At 37.1% G+C, this 18,413-nt stretch overlaps 1 protein-coding gene across 5 annotated transcripts in view; it reads right to left on the bottom strand.

Annotated features, from left to right (window-relative positions):
* Mapk9 (mitogen-activated protein kinase 9) overlaps positions 1-18,413 on the bottom strand; it is a 54,254-nt gene that overhangs the window by 16,277 nt on the left and 19,564 nt on the right. For 3 of the 5 annotated variants that reach the window (XM_015506418.2, XM_015506417.2, XM_015506419.2), the window contains exons 3-7: positions 17,043-17,172; positions 14,333-14,391; positions 11,057-11,195; positions 2,145-2,310; positions 581-652 (exon numbers count right to left, since the gene is read on the bottom strand). In XM_015506418.2, coding sequence (XP_015361904.1) covers positions 581-652; positions 2,145-2,310; positions 11,057-11,195; positions 14,333-14,391; positions 17,043-17,172 — 566 coding nt within the window. Of the gene's footprint in view, positions 1-580; positions 653-1,009; positions 1,082-2,144; positions 2,311-11,056; positions 11,196-14,332; positions 14,392-17,042; positions 17,173-18,413 lie in introns of all 5 variants that reach the window. The other 2 variants (XM_048784601.1, XM_048784599.1) reach the window with 1 other exon arrangement.

The following is an 18,413-nucleotide window of genomic DNA, read 5'->3' as shown; positions in this document are numbered from 1 at the left end:
CCCCGTAGCCGATCCTCGTGCGATGGAAATCCTTCCTCCAGGTTCCGGAGCACCCCACTATTGCTGGAAATTCCTAACAAGATATCCTTTAGCCGTCCTGACTTGTCATACTCCCACACAGTGAAGCAGCACACGGGGGTAATGCACTCCCCTCGCCGCCATCTTCCAAATCCCCTTACATTCTTGATAATTCTAGCCTATTAAATTTAGATGGCACCTTTCCTACTTAAATTAATGGAATAAACTAAATTATAAAATATTTGCATTTAATTATCAAAATACACTTATCAAATAGTAAATAATTTACATGTCTAGCTATTTTTGATAAAATTAAGAGCTAATTTAATTGGTTTAATTTAACTCTAAGTCTCAACAAAATCATCACAGGTAGTTAAGTAAAAAAGAAAATGTTACTGTGAACCACTTGGTGTAACACTAATTTAACAAACATAACAAAGACCCCCTTAGAACACAATGTGAAATTACGGCATTTTCCTTCTGAGCGTTCATATAATAGGTGCAATCATGCTGCCCTTGATATGGAAAGCATGGCCAGGGTCAAGGTCCTGGGGAAGGATACGGTCAGTGCCTTGGAATATCACACAACCTTTCACCAGCTCTCCCATGATGCAACCCACTGACCAGATATCAACTGAAAATAAAATGAAATGATAAAATTATGAAGTGCCATGAACAAAACAAAGGTGAAGAAAAGGAATTCTAGCAGTGTACTAAACACACAAATATGGAAAAATAAATTGCTAGCTCAGGGTGAACTTTTTACACAATATGAATGATTGCTGACCTCTATTTTAGCCTTCAGTTTGCAGCAATCTGGGATTTTAGTGCCAAAGATTCCAGTACTTTACAGTTTAAAAAACAAAAACAAAAACAAAGAAAAAACCAGAAACAAGAAGTGCCTATGAACACAAAGGTTTTTCAGGGTCACATGCCCACCCCACCTCCAGCCTCCATGGCCAAATGCTGGGTCTCTCCTTGAGAAGGATACAGTCTCTTCCTGGGAACAGGACTTTATGGAGGACCATTTCTGCCATGATGCACCCGACAGACCAGATGTCCACTACCAAACACCAGGTGATTAAAAACCAGCTAGAGAGCCCCATATCTCTTTTCTCTAAACCCCCTCCCAAACAAGAAAAGACCCAGTAAACTTTACCAGCTCATCAGTGGAACCTTTGGTAAAATACTGAAACCATACCTTCTGAAACTAAACTGACATATCAGAAAGGCAGTAGTATTCTGTGGGGAATGGACTGCACAGGGTTGGGCTTGCTGGACTAAGCTCTAGACAGGGCCTGCCAAGTGCCCCAACTTCTATGGCATTCATCCTCATGTGGGACCTAGCTGAATCCTATGCCTTAGACACTACAGGCAAACTATCTAAATGTCCCTGCTGGTGGGTGCACATGGGGAGAAGTGAAAAGGGAACCTGATTTTCTCTCCATTCCCCAGGAAGCACATGGAACTGTGTTCACAGCAGGAAATAAAAGCATTGAAAACATCAAAGCATTGAAATAAACTCACAAACTCATTTCAGATGAGCAAATGTTACTCTTTTTTCTTTTTTACAAGTAAATGTGATTTAGTTCTTTTCAATAAATTTGTTAAAAGCTGTTTCAAATAACTTTAATATCACTAGAATAAGTAAAGTTTTAATGTCAAAAAATATCAATTTATGCAAAAGAGATGTACATGTTGCATTATTACATTTATATCAAGTTTAAAAAAAAATAAGAATAATCTATGGTGCTTGTAATCAGGATAATGACCATGCTATGGATTGAAACCCAGAGAGGGAACACTGAAAGGCCCTAAGTACTGCTATTATGTGGGTGTGCTCATAGTAAGTTGCACACTCAGGATGTGTATACTTTTCTATAAGTGTGTTACATGTTGATAAAAATAATTCAAAAATACTAATTTCAAGGGTGAATTTTTAAAAGTCAATGATTTTAACCAATGGAAATAAAAAATTAATAATTTCTTATCTTTGGATTATGAAAGTCTATTTGTAACACAGTCTCTCTACATTATATTTCACACATTAAAGGAAACAGAGCTAGTGATGACCACTAGTGCTATTTTAAAATATCACAGGCTCTTCCAGTTCTGTCTGTACTCACCATTCTCTTTGTAGCCCATGCCCAGGATAACTTCAGGGGCCCGATAATACCGAGTTACCACGTAGGGGGTCATCATAAAGTTGGTGCATGCTGTACGGGCCAAGCCAAAGTCAAGGATCTTAAGGGTGCAATCTGATTTTACTACAATGTTGCTAGGCTTCAAATCCTAGGAAAGAAATGGTTCAAATTAATAAAATGAACCAAAGCATGCTCAAGACACAATTTCACACTGGTAAGTGTATGTGTAGGAAGGACAGGTAAAACTGAACTATGGGATTTGGGAACAATTTTGGAAAATCCGCCGAACTGATATTAATATAAATCAGCCTAAAGAGTCAAACTGTCTCCATCACCCTCATTTGCTCCTTTGCTTAAAACCAGAGAGCCCACACACCCCTAGCTGTAACCTCCCAGACCCTGCAGGCTGCCTTGCCCACCTTCCTTCCTCATTCCCACTACCCACTTCTCCCTCCATACATGTTCTTCCTTCAGTTCCTCTAACAGTCCAACCCCAACCCCATAGCCCAAAGGTCCTCACACTCATCAGTCTAGAGCCATATTGTTCAAAAGAAATATAATGGAAACCATGTATGTAATTTACATTTTCTAGTAGGCATGCTAAAGAAGTGTAAACAGAAACAGGTGAAATTAATTTTACTAATATATTTTATCTAATCTGTTTATAGTATTACCATTTTAGAATATCACCAACATAAAAATTATTAATGCAATATTTGACATTCTTTCTATAATGGCCACATCCTGAGTAATCATTGGCTTCCTGTGGCTAGTGGCTACTACCCTGGATATCAGAGGTCCAGAATTTTCTGATCTGGGAATCTCTTCTTTTTGGTGGGGAGGGAGTTACCAGGGATTAAACTCAGGGATGCTTAACCACTGAGCCACATTGCCAGTCCATTTATATATATATTTATATACACATACATACATACATATATATTTTGAGACAGGGTCTCTCTAAGTTACTTAGGGCCTTGCTAAGTTGTTGAGGCTGGATTTGAACTTGCAATCCTTCGGCATCAGCCTTAAAGAGTTGCTAGGATTACAGGCATGAACCATGGCACCCAGTCTGATCTGGGAATCTTAACATGGTGCTCTCTCTTCTTGGAAGAGGGATTTCATGATTGCTAATCTCAACTCTTTCCTCCCCCACAAGGACTCACCACTCCCTACCATACCACCTGGGTTATCAATCCATGGCCTGGATATAGTACAAATGAAATCACTTGCTTAGTTTCTGGTTCCCATCTCTCTTCCTATCCCCACCATTGAATCTGGGAGAGCAGGGCCCTATGCTCTCAGGATTCAAAGGCTTGCCTGGTATAAGGAGACACTGAGAAAATGTTTGTTGAGTGAATGCATATATCATCCTCCCCCACACTTTCAAGGTCTTAACACAACGACTTTTTTTTCCTTCATAATATAAGGGCCTTTCTTCATGCTGATACCCCACATCCCAGACCCTTCCTCAGACTACAGGAATTTGACTTATGCCTGGGGAGGTCGATCTACAAACTCACCCTAGAAACTGTGACTTCTAAATAATTGACAAATTTTCTTATACAGGAGAATTTAATTGTGTAGCTGTAATGTCAAATCATCAAGTAGCTATCACACAGTAAACATGGGGGTACATCGAGTATGAATTTCAGGTCCCATCAAACTTAGCACCTGACTTCAAAACTTCCCAACCAAGCCAGGCATTGGGTGCCTGCCTGTAATCCCAGTTGCTCAGGATGCTAAGGCAGAAGGATTGCAAGTTGGAGGCCAGCCTCAGCAACTTAGTGAGACCCTAATAAGTTAGCAAGACCCTGTCTTAAATAAAATAAACCAAAAAAGGTCGGGGATGTGCTCATGTGCTCAGTAATTAAGCACCCCTGAATTCAATCTCTGGTACCAAAAACACAAAACAACACACACACACACACACACACACACACCTACAAACTTCCTAGCTGATTGGCCACAAATGGGTTGTAGGGGTACCTTGAGATAGTCATACTATGAAATTATCAGGATAAGCAGAAAACCATTTAAAAATTTATAAAAGTGACAGTTTAATTTGGGATTATATGAACCTGTATTAAACTATTCTGTGAAATTTAAATGGTAAATACATGTTTAAAAATGCAATTAAAATCTCAATCAGCCCTACATAGAAGTCCCCATGCTCCTCTAGTCCACTTCAGATTGTACAAACATAATCATCCCTTAGTATCAGAGGGGGACTGGTTCCAAGACCCCTCCACCCACGGTGACTAAAATCTGTGGATGCTCAAATCCCTTATTTTAAATGGCTGGTATTTGTATATATTCCTCCAGCATATTTTAAAATAATATCTAGATAATTTATAATACTTAATACAATGGAAATACTATAGAAATAGTTATTATATTATTTAAGAAATAAGGACAAGCAAAAAAGTTTGGTCATGTTCAGTACAGATGCAATTTTTTTTCAAGCATTTTTGGTCTGTACCCAGTTGAATCTGTGGCTATGGAACCCAAGGATATGGAGAGTTGACTGTACTACCCAGCAGTCTCTGAAATCAAGGCTAGATGAACAGACTCAAGAACAAGATGGTTAGAGGAGGACTGGTTCTAACAAGGACATATGGCAATGGTGGAAACCATTTCGACAGTGGAAACTATCTTTATCTGCCAGCTTGATGAATCCCTGAGTGAATCTGAAAATGCCTACCTCAAGACCCTGCCATTTACCAAACAACTGTCAGTACATACTTGATTTTGTGGAAACAACATACTTTACTGCCATCTGCTGGAAAACTAGGATAATAAAATCCAGTTCTGGAGCGTCTGTAATGTGAATGGCTATCTTCACATGTGGTGCTCTTGGTGAGGCATCATGGGCATTGAGAAGTGGCCGATGTCTGCTCATGAGGAAGTGGTTAAAGAGGTTGTATAGGTTCCTGAGAGTTCTTACCTACCCACAGACTCTCTACAAATCTTGAGAACCAGTGCTCCTCTAACCATCTTGTTCTTGAATCTGTTCATCTAGCCTTAATTTCAGAGACTGCTGGGTAGTACAGTCAGCTCTCCAAAACTTAACTGAATTTTCAATTTCAAGACAGCAGAGTCAAGAGAGTTCTGCCTTTTCAAATCTTAAGAACCATCAGAAACAAGGAAAACAAGAAACACAAATGAAGATACAAATGAAACTTGCCTAGTAGGTCAGGTTTGACCCACACAGGGTAGTAAAGATGTCTACTAGAGCATGACATCCATAGGGGCAGCCAATAGTTGCAAATAATCTACAAAACAAACAAACAAACAAACAAACAAACAAAAAAAAACAGGAAAAAAAAGGCAAAAACAGAGGGGCAGGGGTCCAAGCAGGGTCACCATGATTGAGTGGCACCACTGCTTGCTCAATTCCCAGGTCCAGACTCACTGACTGAAGAGGTATCCTTGGAAATGACAAATGTCTACTGTTTGAATTTCTCTGGGTCTTTCCCAAAGGTACCTATGGTCATTTATTCAGGTGGCTAAACAATGAGCGAGGAGAACAACCAGACATTTTGAGGATGTTTGAACATAGTTCTAACTGGATAGATGCTGAAACCTGAAAACCCCAAGCATAATGCACTTGATGGAGAATTGGGTGGAGGCCAGGCAGTAAATGGAATCTGGGAGAGCTAACACAGACCTGGGGAAAAAGTGTAAGAGAATATGGCTGCCCATTCCACATGGGTATGAATGGGTTCTGACCTTCTTTTTTTGGGGGGTGGGGGGTACCAGCGATTGAACTCAGGGGCACGCTACCACTGAGCCACATCCCCAGCCCTATTTAGTATTTTATTTAGAGGCAGGTCTCAGTGAGTTGCTTTAGTACTTCACTGTTGTTGAGGCTGGCTTTGAACTTGCAATCCTCCTGCCTTCACCTCCTGAGCTGCTAGTGACCTTCTTTTGTAATCAGTATAGAAGAATGCATTTACCCAATCAATATGCTGAACCTAAAGCCTTAGTAATCTGTTCTATCAACTACACTTTCCAGACATGGTAGTTGCAAATGGGACTACTAGATATTTAAGGCTATGATAATCTATGGCTGTTCTTCAGGATCCATCTAGTGTCTTCAAGGGCTGGACAAATGAATTAAACTGAGATGTAAGAGGGACCATCATCCTTGCATCCTTGAAGTTTTAATGGTTAAGCTAATCTCTATCTTGCAGGGTACAAGAATGATTTTATTATCTTGAGGAAGGCAGTTTCAGGTGTCCATTTGGCCTTCCCTGTCCTCATAACTCTTACCTCACAGGCCAAGGAACTAATGTAGGAGTTACTCATACTGCAAATTATATCAGTTACAGCCACACAATTAGGGACTGGGGGGATGTCCAATGGGTGGGTTCAAGGACCTAGTGGCCTACTGTGAGCCACAGGACTCAGACCCCTTGGAAGTGAAGGTTTGGGTTGTGTACTAGGTACACCACAGACACCTGCCAAAGTGATAGCTCTGAGAATGAATAATGGAGAAGGAAGAGAATGAACTCTCACGTAGTTCAGAGATCATTTGCACTGAGAGGATCTTGTCCCACTAACCTCCATCTTCCAAACTTTCCCTGGGGAAGAAGCAATCATGGAAACCAGAGGGAAGATGCTCCCCAATCCATATAGAGAAGTAGAGATGAGAAGGCTGGAGGATGGGGGCCATGGGAATGTACTAGACGGTCTCCTATTGCAGAAGTACAAGTGATGATGGCTTCAGCTACTGCTTCCTGAACCTACTACTCTGTTCACTCCATGGCCTTGCCCCGCAAGATGGCTCTCAGCAAGTGACTAGTAGGCAGGAGAATGGAGGTGGGCCCATTCCTGTGGACACCAGAGTCCACTGATGGTTGATTTGAAGAGTTCTATGTCCAAGCCAAAGCTTTTTAGAGCCATACTGTCACCTGCAATTGTCTCACTAACCTTGTTTCATTTTTCTAGGGGTCAAGTCTGTACTATCCTCTGATTACTTTCCCAGCTCTTCTGACTTGCTCCCACTCTCCCCCCTCATAGGCCTTCTCCTAGTAAATCTCCTGCATGTCTAATCCCACTGTGGACTGCTGATGCTTTCAATGGAAACATGATCTGTGAGGATGGGAAGCGGGAGAAAAGCAATAGATTCCTGGGTTAAGGAGATTCTAACCACTGAGATGAGATCCAAAGTAAGATAATTTGGACTATTAGATTCAGGAAAGACCCAGGAAGTGAACCACTGGTACTATGGAAGGCAGGGGAAGGCAAAGAGTAGAACACTGAGGGATTTATATTTTCAATTCCAGGTAAGGAGCAGGTAGATCTCCCATATCCTCATCTCCATCCTAAAAGTTAAGCATTTATTTCTTCCACACTACTGCTGGCCTATTACATGAAGGCCATGAAACTGAAGCCTGACTCAAGGGCTGAAGGCATTATACTAGTAAATACACTGGTATTAAGTACAGGGAAGTGTGTGGGAAAAGGATCCAGCCTGGGGACTGTGCTCTTCAGAGGAAGTCTCTTCTGCCACATAAGAATCCTAGCTCCACCCCACACAGTCCTAAAATGCCAGCAGCAAAACTTATATGCCTCCATAAGAGACTGGAGGAGGCTTTTCTAGAGAAACTAAATGGCCCCCAGAGAAAAGTCTATAGACAATGATACCTATTGCTCTAAAGAAACCTGTCAGCCAATAAAACTGCTCATATATTTAGCACTTCCAGTCAGCCTTCTAATGTTTTAGTCTTAAATGTGATTAGACCACAAAGAGTGGCTATTAGATGAAAACCTTCCACATTACAGGTAGGGACCAACCACAATGAAAAAGAAAGGGAAGAGATAAACAATGCACAGAGTAATAAAAAATATATAAAAAAATTTACCCTCAGAGATGTGGTAGCACTCCTTGCAACAAGAACAAAATGCTAGAAAAAAGGAACTTTAAAATTCTAACTAAATTATGCTTTGGAGGAAGAGAGAATAAAGAACAGAGTGAAGAGGTTTTTTTTTTTTTTTAATTTCTCATAAACCTGACTTTTTGATTTAAAAAATAAATGAAAAATAACTTTTATTATTATTTTTCCCTGGTGCTTGGGATTGAACCCAGGGCCTTGTGCAGGAGAGGCAAGCACTCTACCAACTGAGCTATATTCCCAGCTCTGAAGAAGGCGTTTTGAAAGAAATAATACAAACATCTTGGAATTCTATGAAAGGAATTCTGAAAAAAAGAATACTGCATTCACCAATCTGAAGGCAGCTGATTTATAACCAAGAATTCTACATCCAACCAAACTATTAAGGATGTAAAGGATAGAGTAGAGAATTCCAGACATTTGAGACCTCTGACTGCTGTACTGCCCTCTGACTGCTTTCCAAGCTCTTCTGACTCACTTCCACTTTTTCTCCTCATAGGCTTTCCATCCATGTACCATTTTTTAGGAAGCTATTGGAAGATATATCCTATCCACAATTAGAGAGTAATCAGAGAGAGTGATAAGGAGGGTCAGGAAGCAGCAAATCCACACTGGGAGGGAGGTGAAAGAACTCCCCAGGAAAATGTTGGGGGAAATTCAGGGTAGTCTTCTGTATCAGATATGATGGCAGCCAAAACAAATAGGGGTGGAACTGAGGTTCCAAGAGAGGCTTGTTGACAAGGTGAAACTGATGAAAGACCTGAGGTACTGAAACATCTGAGGTACTGAGAGACTTAGATGGCCGGGAAGAAAACAGGGTTCTGCAATAAGAACATACTACTCCCCCTTAAAACAAACAAACACCTCAAGCAAATAAAAGATCAGTGCTGTGAAGTCCATGTTCAAAATATTGACAGGAAAATAAATATAACTGAAAATCCATTTCCAAGGGGAGGAACACAGGAACCCAGTTATTAAAGGGCGAAGATGGTGCAGAGGTGGGTCATGAAATCGTTCTCTCAGGTCTTCATAGGTTTCTAAACACTCTAGAAGGCAATCCATATACACTTTGGGTCCTTTCTGACCTGCCTGCTGGTTGGTAAGAATGGACCCTGGGCTGTAAGACAGGATATTTCATAAAGGCAAGTATGTGCTGTAATTCTCACTGGGTGATATTCTTTTCCCACTTACCACTGGGCCAAAGAGGGGAGAAGCAAGTAAGGCAAATTGTTTCCCCTTCCAAAATTACTAGGGCCTAAGAATCTAAGAAATTATTCTAAAGCATGAATTTAACAGAAAATAAATGTATTTATGAGATATTAAGAGTTACTTATATTATTTAAAGGCCTGTGAAAATTTTAGGAGTATAAATAGAATGGTTCATTAGGAATCTTTATTTTTTAATCCAGGAGTCTAGTGTTTCAGTTTTTAAAGTAAATTTGCCATAATCACTTATATTATTTTAATTGACCACTTGGTGGCAGCAAAGACTACACTTTAAACAACAGCACTCTGGTGGGCAAACCAGATGCTTATCAGAGTGCTAGCCTGTAGGAGAATGATGTGCCAGGTCTCTGCCCTCTCTGGGTGGGTGCCACTGTGGGAAGCTTCTGTTCAGTGGCATGATAGACCGAACCTTCCCTGACATCTAAAAGGTACACTCACATTCCTGGTGGGACTGCAAATTGGTGTAACTACTCTGGAAAGCAGTGTGGAGATTCCTCAGAAAATTTGGAATGGAACTACCATTTGACCCACCCTTTAGCATATATCCAAAGGACTTAAAATCAGCCTTCTGCAGTGATGCAGACACATTAATGTTTATAGCAACTCAATTCATAATAGTTAAGCTATGGAACCAACCTAGGTGCCCTTCAACAGATGAATGGATAAAGAAAATGTGGTATATACACACAAAGGAATATCACTCAGCCTTAATGAAGAATAAAATTATGGCATTTGCAAGTAAATTGATGGAACTGGAGACTATCACACTAAGTGAAATAAGATAATCCCCCAAAACCAAAGGCCAAATGTTCTCTCTGATATGCAGATGCTGATTACAGAACAGGCAGCAGAGGCAGGGAGTGGAGGTTCACTGGACTGAACAGGGTGAATGGGGGAAAGGGGATGATGGAAATGGGAAAGACAGTAGAATGAATCAGATGTAACTTTCCTGTGTTCATGTATGAACACATGACCAGTGTAACTCCACATCATGTACAAGCACAAGAATGGGTAGTTATATCCCATGTATGTATGATTTGTCAAAATACATTCTACTATCATGTATAACTAAAAAGAACAAATAGAAAATTTAAAAAATGATTTAGGGGATGCTAAGACTATCTAATTCCAATAAAAATGTATTATCTCTGCTGCTAGTTTCACTCAACATTTTAGGTACTTAAAAAAATTCTATCATGATGTTCTACTTATATAGCAGTACAAGTCAAAATGATAAAAATGTATACAACCAACTTGGAGAATTACATTTATCTCTCTGGTTTTTAAGTATTATTTCCTGACAGTACAGGTAACTCCATCATACTATTTGGGCTCTAATTTTCCCTCTTCCCAAACCTAAATTCCTTGCTCAAAAAAAGGATATTTCAAATATGGCAAAAATGTTAACACTTGGAGAAATTTGGAATATGTTATTTGGGAATTCTCTTGTCATATTCTTGCAATTTTTCTCTAAGTTAAAATAAACAAAAAACAAAAAAAAAAACAACAAAAAAGGATTCCTCTGAAGTACCAGACTGAGCTGCAGGAGCTATATCCCTATAGCTCCCTCATCCCTGTGCCAGAGTACCAAAAATGTTTTCTGATCTGAACAATGTTTTGAAATATAACAAAATATACTATAGTACATCTGAATTTTTAACACTGTTGAATTTCTTTAAAAAATTAAGTTTTTTTTTAATTTAGAGGATTGTGACAACCAAATGATGGTTATTTTAAAAATAAAATTATTATGTTATCACTACTTACTCTGTGAATTATACCAGCTGAATGTAGATGTTTAATACCACAAAGCATCTGGTAAAGAAGGTAGGACATTCTTTCATGATCCAACTCCATATGAATAACCTGACATAAGTTAGCATCCATTAGTTCCATAACCAAATACCTGGGATAAAAACAAACAAACAAAAAACGTCAGCTATGGGGGATGTGGTTCAAGCGGTAGCATGCTTGCCTGGCATGCGTGCGGCCCGGGTTCGGTCCTCAGTACCACATACAAACAAAGACGCTGTGTCCGCCGAAAAATTAATACCAAAAATTCTCTCTCTCTCTTTAAAAACAAAACAAAACAAAACAAAAACAAAAAACATCAGCTATATACATGAAAATTATATAACATTTCTTTGTTTATTAAACCAGAATTTTTATGAAATAGCAATAACTTATCTAATCATCTCATTGTCTAATGTAAAAAGATAACTTATTTTCTCTAAATATATATAAGGTATCTTAAAAAGAATCAAATGTATAATAGAACTTTGTAAAAAGTTTCCAAAGGACATAAAAAAACTAACTTACTCAATGTCTTGATTTCAAGTTAAAAACAAAACAATTTTTATATCACAGCAAATAGAATCTCATACAAATTCTTCTACTTTTTTCTATTTGATTATTCTTACCAAGATATAGACCATGCTGTTATAGGTTCATCAATCTTTAACAAATGAACTCTCCTGGTGGGGGATGCTAATAATAGAGAGGCTCTGTAAAGGGGGAGAGGATATATGGAGACTCTGCACCTTCTGCTCAATTTCGCTATGACTCTAAATTTACTTTTTTTAAAAAAGCATATTTTAAAAAAGCGATCACACAACAACAAAAATAAAACTTTAAACTCCACTTTCCCCACCACCTACTTCTCCACCTTTTGGCTCCCTCTTCAGGCTTAACTCCCCAAAGAGGTAGTTATACTTGCTAACTATAATTCTTCATCCATTTTTTTTTCTTAATGACATTCTGATCAGACTTGTGCCTCTATCATTCTGCTGAAACTGTCCTCAAGACCTTCATGTTGCTAAATCCAGTGGCCTGGTCCTGGCTGATTATCCTGACCTTTCATACCCTGACCACAGCTTCCTATTGGAGTGTCCAGAAATCAGTTTTGGCCCTTTTCTCTAACTACATACACTGTCCTGGTGAATTCCAGACTCACAGCTTTAAGTACCATTTACAGTTTCCCAAATTCCAAACTTTGACACATACTTCTCTCCTGAATCCCAGGCTCACTTATCTACCTGTATACTTCAAAGTTCCACTTGGATGTCCAATAAGTGAATGTCCATGCCAAAAACTGAACACCTGGTTCCTCCTGCTCCCCACCCTTAATCTGCTCTTCTCATAACTTTCCTCATCTCAGTTCAGAGCTCCTTCCTCATGAAAGTGCTCAAACATCCAGGTGTGGTTTTCGAATCCTCTCTCTCATACCACACATCCTACCTATCAGCAAATACTGCAACTTTACCTTCAAAACAGTTTTGGGTTCCAGTCTCCTCTCTTCACCCTATTACCCACCATAATCTATTACATGAGTAGCTGTAATAACTTCTCTTACTAACTGGGATCCTACCCCTTACAGAGGGTTCTCTATCCCTGAACAATTATTCTTTGAAAACAAAAGCCAGGGGAGCTCACTGCTCTACTCGAAATATTATAGGTTCAGAGTGAAGGGACCTTCTTACTGCAGTATCTAAGCATACCACTTTTCTGAAACCACTTTCCTCCCTGCCCCAACTCTAGCTACACTGGCCTTTTGGAGGACTTCACAACCATGGGGAGAGTTCTCACTGCTATTCCTTTACACTGTCTGTTTATTCTATCTCAATTGCACTTACTCCAAATATCTATAGGACCAAATCTCTCACTTCCTTCAAGGCTTTCTTCAAATGTCACCAACTCACTGAGGTATTTCCCTAATCACCCTGTGATAGTTCATTTTAGGTGTCAATTTGGCTACACTAAGGAAATCTGGTAAAGCATTATTCAGGGTGTGTTTAGGAACATGTTTCTGAAGGAGAATAGCATGTTGAGACTGAGTGTACTAAGTAGGGAAGATCTGTCATCAGTGTGGGCAAGCACCATCTAACTGGCTCAGGGCCCAAAGAGATCAAACACAGAAAGTGATTTGGACTTTTCTCCAAGAGCTGAGAGACTTTTCTACTGCCTTGGATATCAGAACTCTAGGCTCCCTGTTTTTTTGTTTTTTTAATTCTGGGACTTGTACATTAGCAGCCTCCTTAGTACTCAGGCCTTTGGCCTCATTCTAAAAGTTACACCATTGGCTTCCTGATCTGCAGTCTTTTGACTGGGACTGAGCCATGCTAGCAGCATCCAGAATCTCCAGCTTGCAAATGGCCTGTCATGAGGCTTCTTGGCCACCATAATCATGTGAGCCATTTTTTCCTAATAAATTCCCTCTCACATATCTACATACATCTCCTATTGGTTCTGTCTCTCCAAAGAACCCTGACCAATATACCACCCTATTTAAAATTGCAGCCTGATTCCCAGTCCCCAGTATTTCTGATTCCCTGACCCAGCCTGACTTTTTGTCCAAAGCACTGAACGCATTCTGATGAACTACACATTTTCCTTATATATTATATTTATTGTCTGTCTTTCCTAGCTTTCCCAGCAAGGCTCTAGGAGGGAGTTTATCATATATAATTCATAAGTAATAAAAGGAATTTTTGCTTGTATTGATCATAAATGTATAGCAAATCCAAGAAAATGTATAACATATGGTGGGCAATCAAATTGAATTGACCAAATACATCAATAAATTTAGGATGAAGTTGGGCATTATGTCTCAAAATATAAATTAGTATTCTATTTCACTGTTAGTAAGATGGCTCTGTTTAGAGGTCTGGAAACACATGATATTTAATGACATATCATTTCAAATAACAGTTCTAAATACCCAAACCCTGCAATTCTGGATATTGGGGGCCTGAAGAAAACATTTTATAGTTCAGTACAACTATAAGGGTAGCAGTATTAATGCACACTTTGTGCTCACAGAAATTCTTTCCATTATCCTTTGCCTGCTATAGAGATGACAACATTCTGGGCACAAATATCTGAATATTATGATCTATTTTTCTTAGTATTTGTCAACCTCAGACAAAAGTATCTATGATATCAACAAAACTACATGGTCACCTACATTTTCTAAACATAAAAAGCAGTTACTTTAAAATGTTCAGTGATTTTTATTGTATGTTACCAAATAAAAATGATACTTACACATCTTGAAATTCTTCTAAAGTTTTTTGTGGTGTAAACACATTTAACAAACTAATTATCTGAAAAGAAAAATTATATATCAGTATCTCAGATGACTCTACTTGATTATAAAAGTTGTACATTAAAATGTATTAGAATTAGAAAAAAATCAGAGAACTCAATATTTTATTATTATTATTATTATTATTAAGGTTTTTACCAAAATATTCTATTACATGGCATTTTTTAAAAGTTAAACATCAATTGAAGATAAGACAAACTTTTAATCAAATCACTTTTATATATCTCTAGTAACCTAAACTACTATTACAGAATTTAAACAAAGAATGTCATTTTGGCTCTGAAAGTAAAAGAGGTAAAATTATGGGTAGGAAAACACTAATTAAAGTAATATATTAACTCTGAAAACTTAAATACTATGTACAAAATTAAAAAGTTTTGAAATATGAAGGCTTAGCTTATAGTTTTTGGTGTGATAAAGATGAAATGCCTCATAGCAGTACGTGTTTACTTAAAGAGGATTAAAGAGTTGACTGCACTGCAGACCTCTTCCTTGGCCTGCATAGTTGTAAACGATGTCTCATTGCTCTGCACACCAAACATACCTCCTCAGTCATTTCAAATGACCAAGGGAAAAATAAATTTTTCACTGTCTAGGATTGGATGACTAGTTAATTACAGAAAAAATAAAATTGTATCCATATATCCTTATATCAAAATCAACTCAAAATGGAACAAAGTTTTAAATCTAGAACCAGAAATTATAAAACATTAGAATATGAATAAACATTTATTTAATCCTGGTACAAAAAAAATATTTTATAAGCATGGCAGCAAACTTTGTATATCTGATTAAATTAAAACAAAACAAAAAAATGGATTTAAAAATCAGTATGGCAAAAGCATAATGATAAATGTGAAAAGAAGTTCATTGTTTGAATATACAAAAACCTAAAAATGCACAAGAAAGAGATGAAAATGAAAATGGACAAAGACCCTGAAAAGCAAGTTTTCAATTAAATAAAAACTGATTCATAAACATACAAAAAGAAATTCAACTTCACAAATAAGATAATATATGTCAGCCGGGTACAGTGGCATATGCCTGTAATCTCAGCAACTCAGGAGGCTGAGGCAGGAGGATTGAGAGTTCAAAGCCAGTCTCAGCAGATTAGTGAGGCACTTAGCAACTCAGTGAGACCCTGTCTCTAAATAAAATACACAAATGGGCTAGGGATGTGGCTCATGGTTAACTACCCCTGGGTTCAATCTCTGGTACCAAAAAAAAAAAAAAAATAGCATTTGTTATCTATCAAACTGGCAAAAAAGAAAAACCACAAACAAAAACCCAACAATATGTAATGTTAGGGAATTCTGAAGCAGAAGACATTCTTAGATATTTTAATGAAAGTACAAAACTGACAGCCTCCCCTGATGTCAGTTTGTCAGCATATATTAAAACCAGAAGTATGAATATTCTTTGGTCAGCAATCTTGGCCAAGAAATTCACCTGGATAAAGGTGCAAAGATTCATGTATAAGTGCTCATTGTAGCATTGCTTATAACCACAAAAAACTAGAAATAATATCCAATGATGTGTGATTTGTTAAATAAATCATTGTACATCTGTATTATGGAACCAATTTAAAAAATGACTTATATCTATGTTCATTAAAGTATATGGGATCTACTGACATTATAAACCAGGATGAAGAATAATATAATCTTGTTTATATAAATGTGCACACATATGTGAAAGAATGCTCATCAAAAAATGTTAATGCTAGTGATCTGTTGATGGAGGAACTCGGGAATTTTTGCTTTCTTATATATATATTGTTTGAATTAAAAAATAAATAAAACCATATATTATATAACATAGAAATTTTTTAAAATAAAATAAAGCATCTATTTAAGAAATTAAGACCAACTTAAACCACTGATTCAAAAAAATGAATCCATCTTAGGTTTGTATTTAATGTCCCTACACCAGAAAGATCTAGCATAAATGTTAAAACAAACGGAACCATATAAAGTTTAGTGTAATCTTAACTATTCTTCCCTCTCTTTAAAACAAAAAGGCAGCGGGGTGGTCCTCATGAATTGATTTCTAAAATCTCTAAGATTTCCCATTTTATTATTTCACCACATGGCCAGGTTATCAAAAATCAAAAATGCTCAGAAATCATAGTAGGACATAGAGTACACTTGACCAAACCTCATTTTTCTAGAGATATAGTATTTCTTCTCAAAACTTAGTGTTTTGATTTCTGTGGAGATGACAAGTACAGCTATCCTGAATGTCACATCATCTAAAAACATGTATTTAAAACAGAGATCTCTGTATACAAAGTAAAAAGTACATCTTTCAAAAAATTTTTTTCCAAAAAATATTTAGTTGTTTTTAAATTTGTTAGGTCAATATATGTTACTGTTTTATAGTGACAGAGTAGTGTTTATAGAGAAATAAGTGTCACAGGATTAATTGGCATTCCTTAGTTGAGTGACCTAAATTCCTATGGATGATGAATCCTTTTTCTAACTTCAATCTTCCCAGTGATGATTAAGAATTTTATCAATAAAATATAATCATTTTAATAGGCTTTTTTTCTCATTTATCCTAGGTCTAAATTTAATGAATCTCCAAAAGATTATCATATCACTGACAACACCAAAGCATACGCACAGAGGAAACAAATACATAACTTACATTTTTATGATTGACACATTTTAGGAGGACAAGTTCACGGTAAGCTCTCTTTGCATGAGTTTGATTTTGAAAAGGACGACTTAGTTTCTTGACTGCAACATTTATCCCAAGAACTGTATCAAAAGCAGCACTATAATTAGGAAATATAATAAACAATCCATTAGGATGATTTTAGAAAAAATAACAATGGAAATATATGTATCCAATAAATTATCTTTTAAAATGAATAATGTGGGAAAAATCTTTCTACTTGTTTCCAGTAAAGGGACTTGTACACCAGAAGAGAAAAGTGAATTGGCCAAGATGGCAGGATGGACTAACTCTTGCATGGAGTCATGGAAATTTCAGCTGCAATTAGGATGGGATACAGGGATCCTTTGCACATTAAACTTTCATCATGTTCGTTGAGATTATTATAGGTAATTTAATGCAGAGCATCTAAGACTGGTGAAGAAATGAAATCTTCAGGTCAAGAAATTGAAAATATTCACAATTATCAGTAAGTAAAATATATTAAGGAGCATCAAAGCAGAGGAAATGGTTAAGCTCATGAAGAGAATTTAATCAATCTAAATTCTGATGATATTTTTCACAGACAAAAGAATCTTAAAAAGAAATAGAAGCCAAAATCTCAGTTCGTGGTAAATCCCCAAGATACAAAATCTCTAATGTAATCAATTGCTATATATAAATTTTGCTAGAAATACTTCCTCCTATTATAGTAAGAATAAAATCCAGAGTCTCTGTTTCCAGCATTTCAAGTTCCATGATGACAGGAAATAGACATGAAAATTGAGTAGCCTAATGGCATATTTTCAGGTTTCACCCTAGCACTAAATACCATTATTAGGGTTATTACCTTTTGATTAATCATTAGGGGTAAAAATAGCTTAAGAACATCAGAGAACCTAAGCATCATTTAAAATATTGCTCCTAATTATTTACTTATTTTATTGTTTTTATTTATTTATTTATTCTTTTCTCTTAATGATGCTTTTTGGCCAAACAACTCTAATTTAATTCAATCTATTTTTAAGTTGAAGGCTGTCACCATAGCATTTGGTTAAGAATTACTTGAAATGTCATTCTTAACTACTTTTTCTTTAATTTATTTCATAGTACATGTATGTGTATACACATACATAAATCTACATATCCACTTGCCAATCACATGAATCATAAAATATTAAAGATTAATCTATTTATGTTCATTTATATCAAAATATTTATCAGATTCAACAATTTGAAAACAGACACATCTTGGTTTTAAAAGTTTTGTCCAAAATTTCAGTTAGACAGGAGTTATGAGTTAAATCTGCCTTCTCCTGTATAACATGGTGACTACAGTTAATAACATGGTATAGTCTTGAA

Source organism: Marmota marmota, unplaced genomic scaffold (assembly GCF_001458135.2).
Source record: "Marmota marmota marmota unplaced genomic scaffold, marMar, whole genome shotgun sequence".
NCBI lineage: Eukaryota > Metazoa > Chordata > Mammalia > Rodentia > Sciuridae > Marmota > Marmota marmota.
Note: the sequence above shows the minus strand (reverse complement) of the source record. Positions and strands in the feature narration are given on the sequence as shown.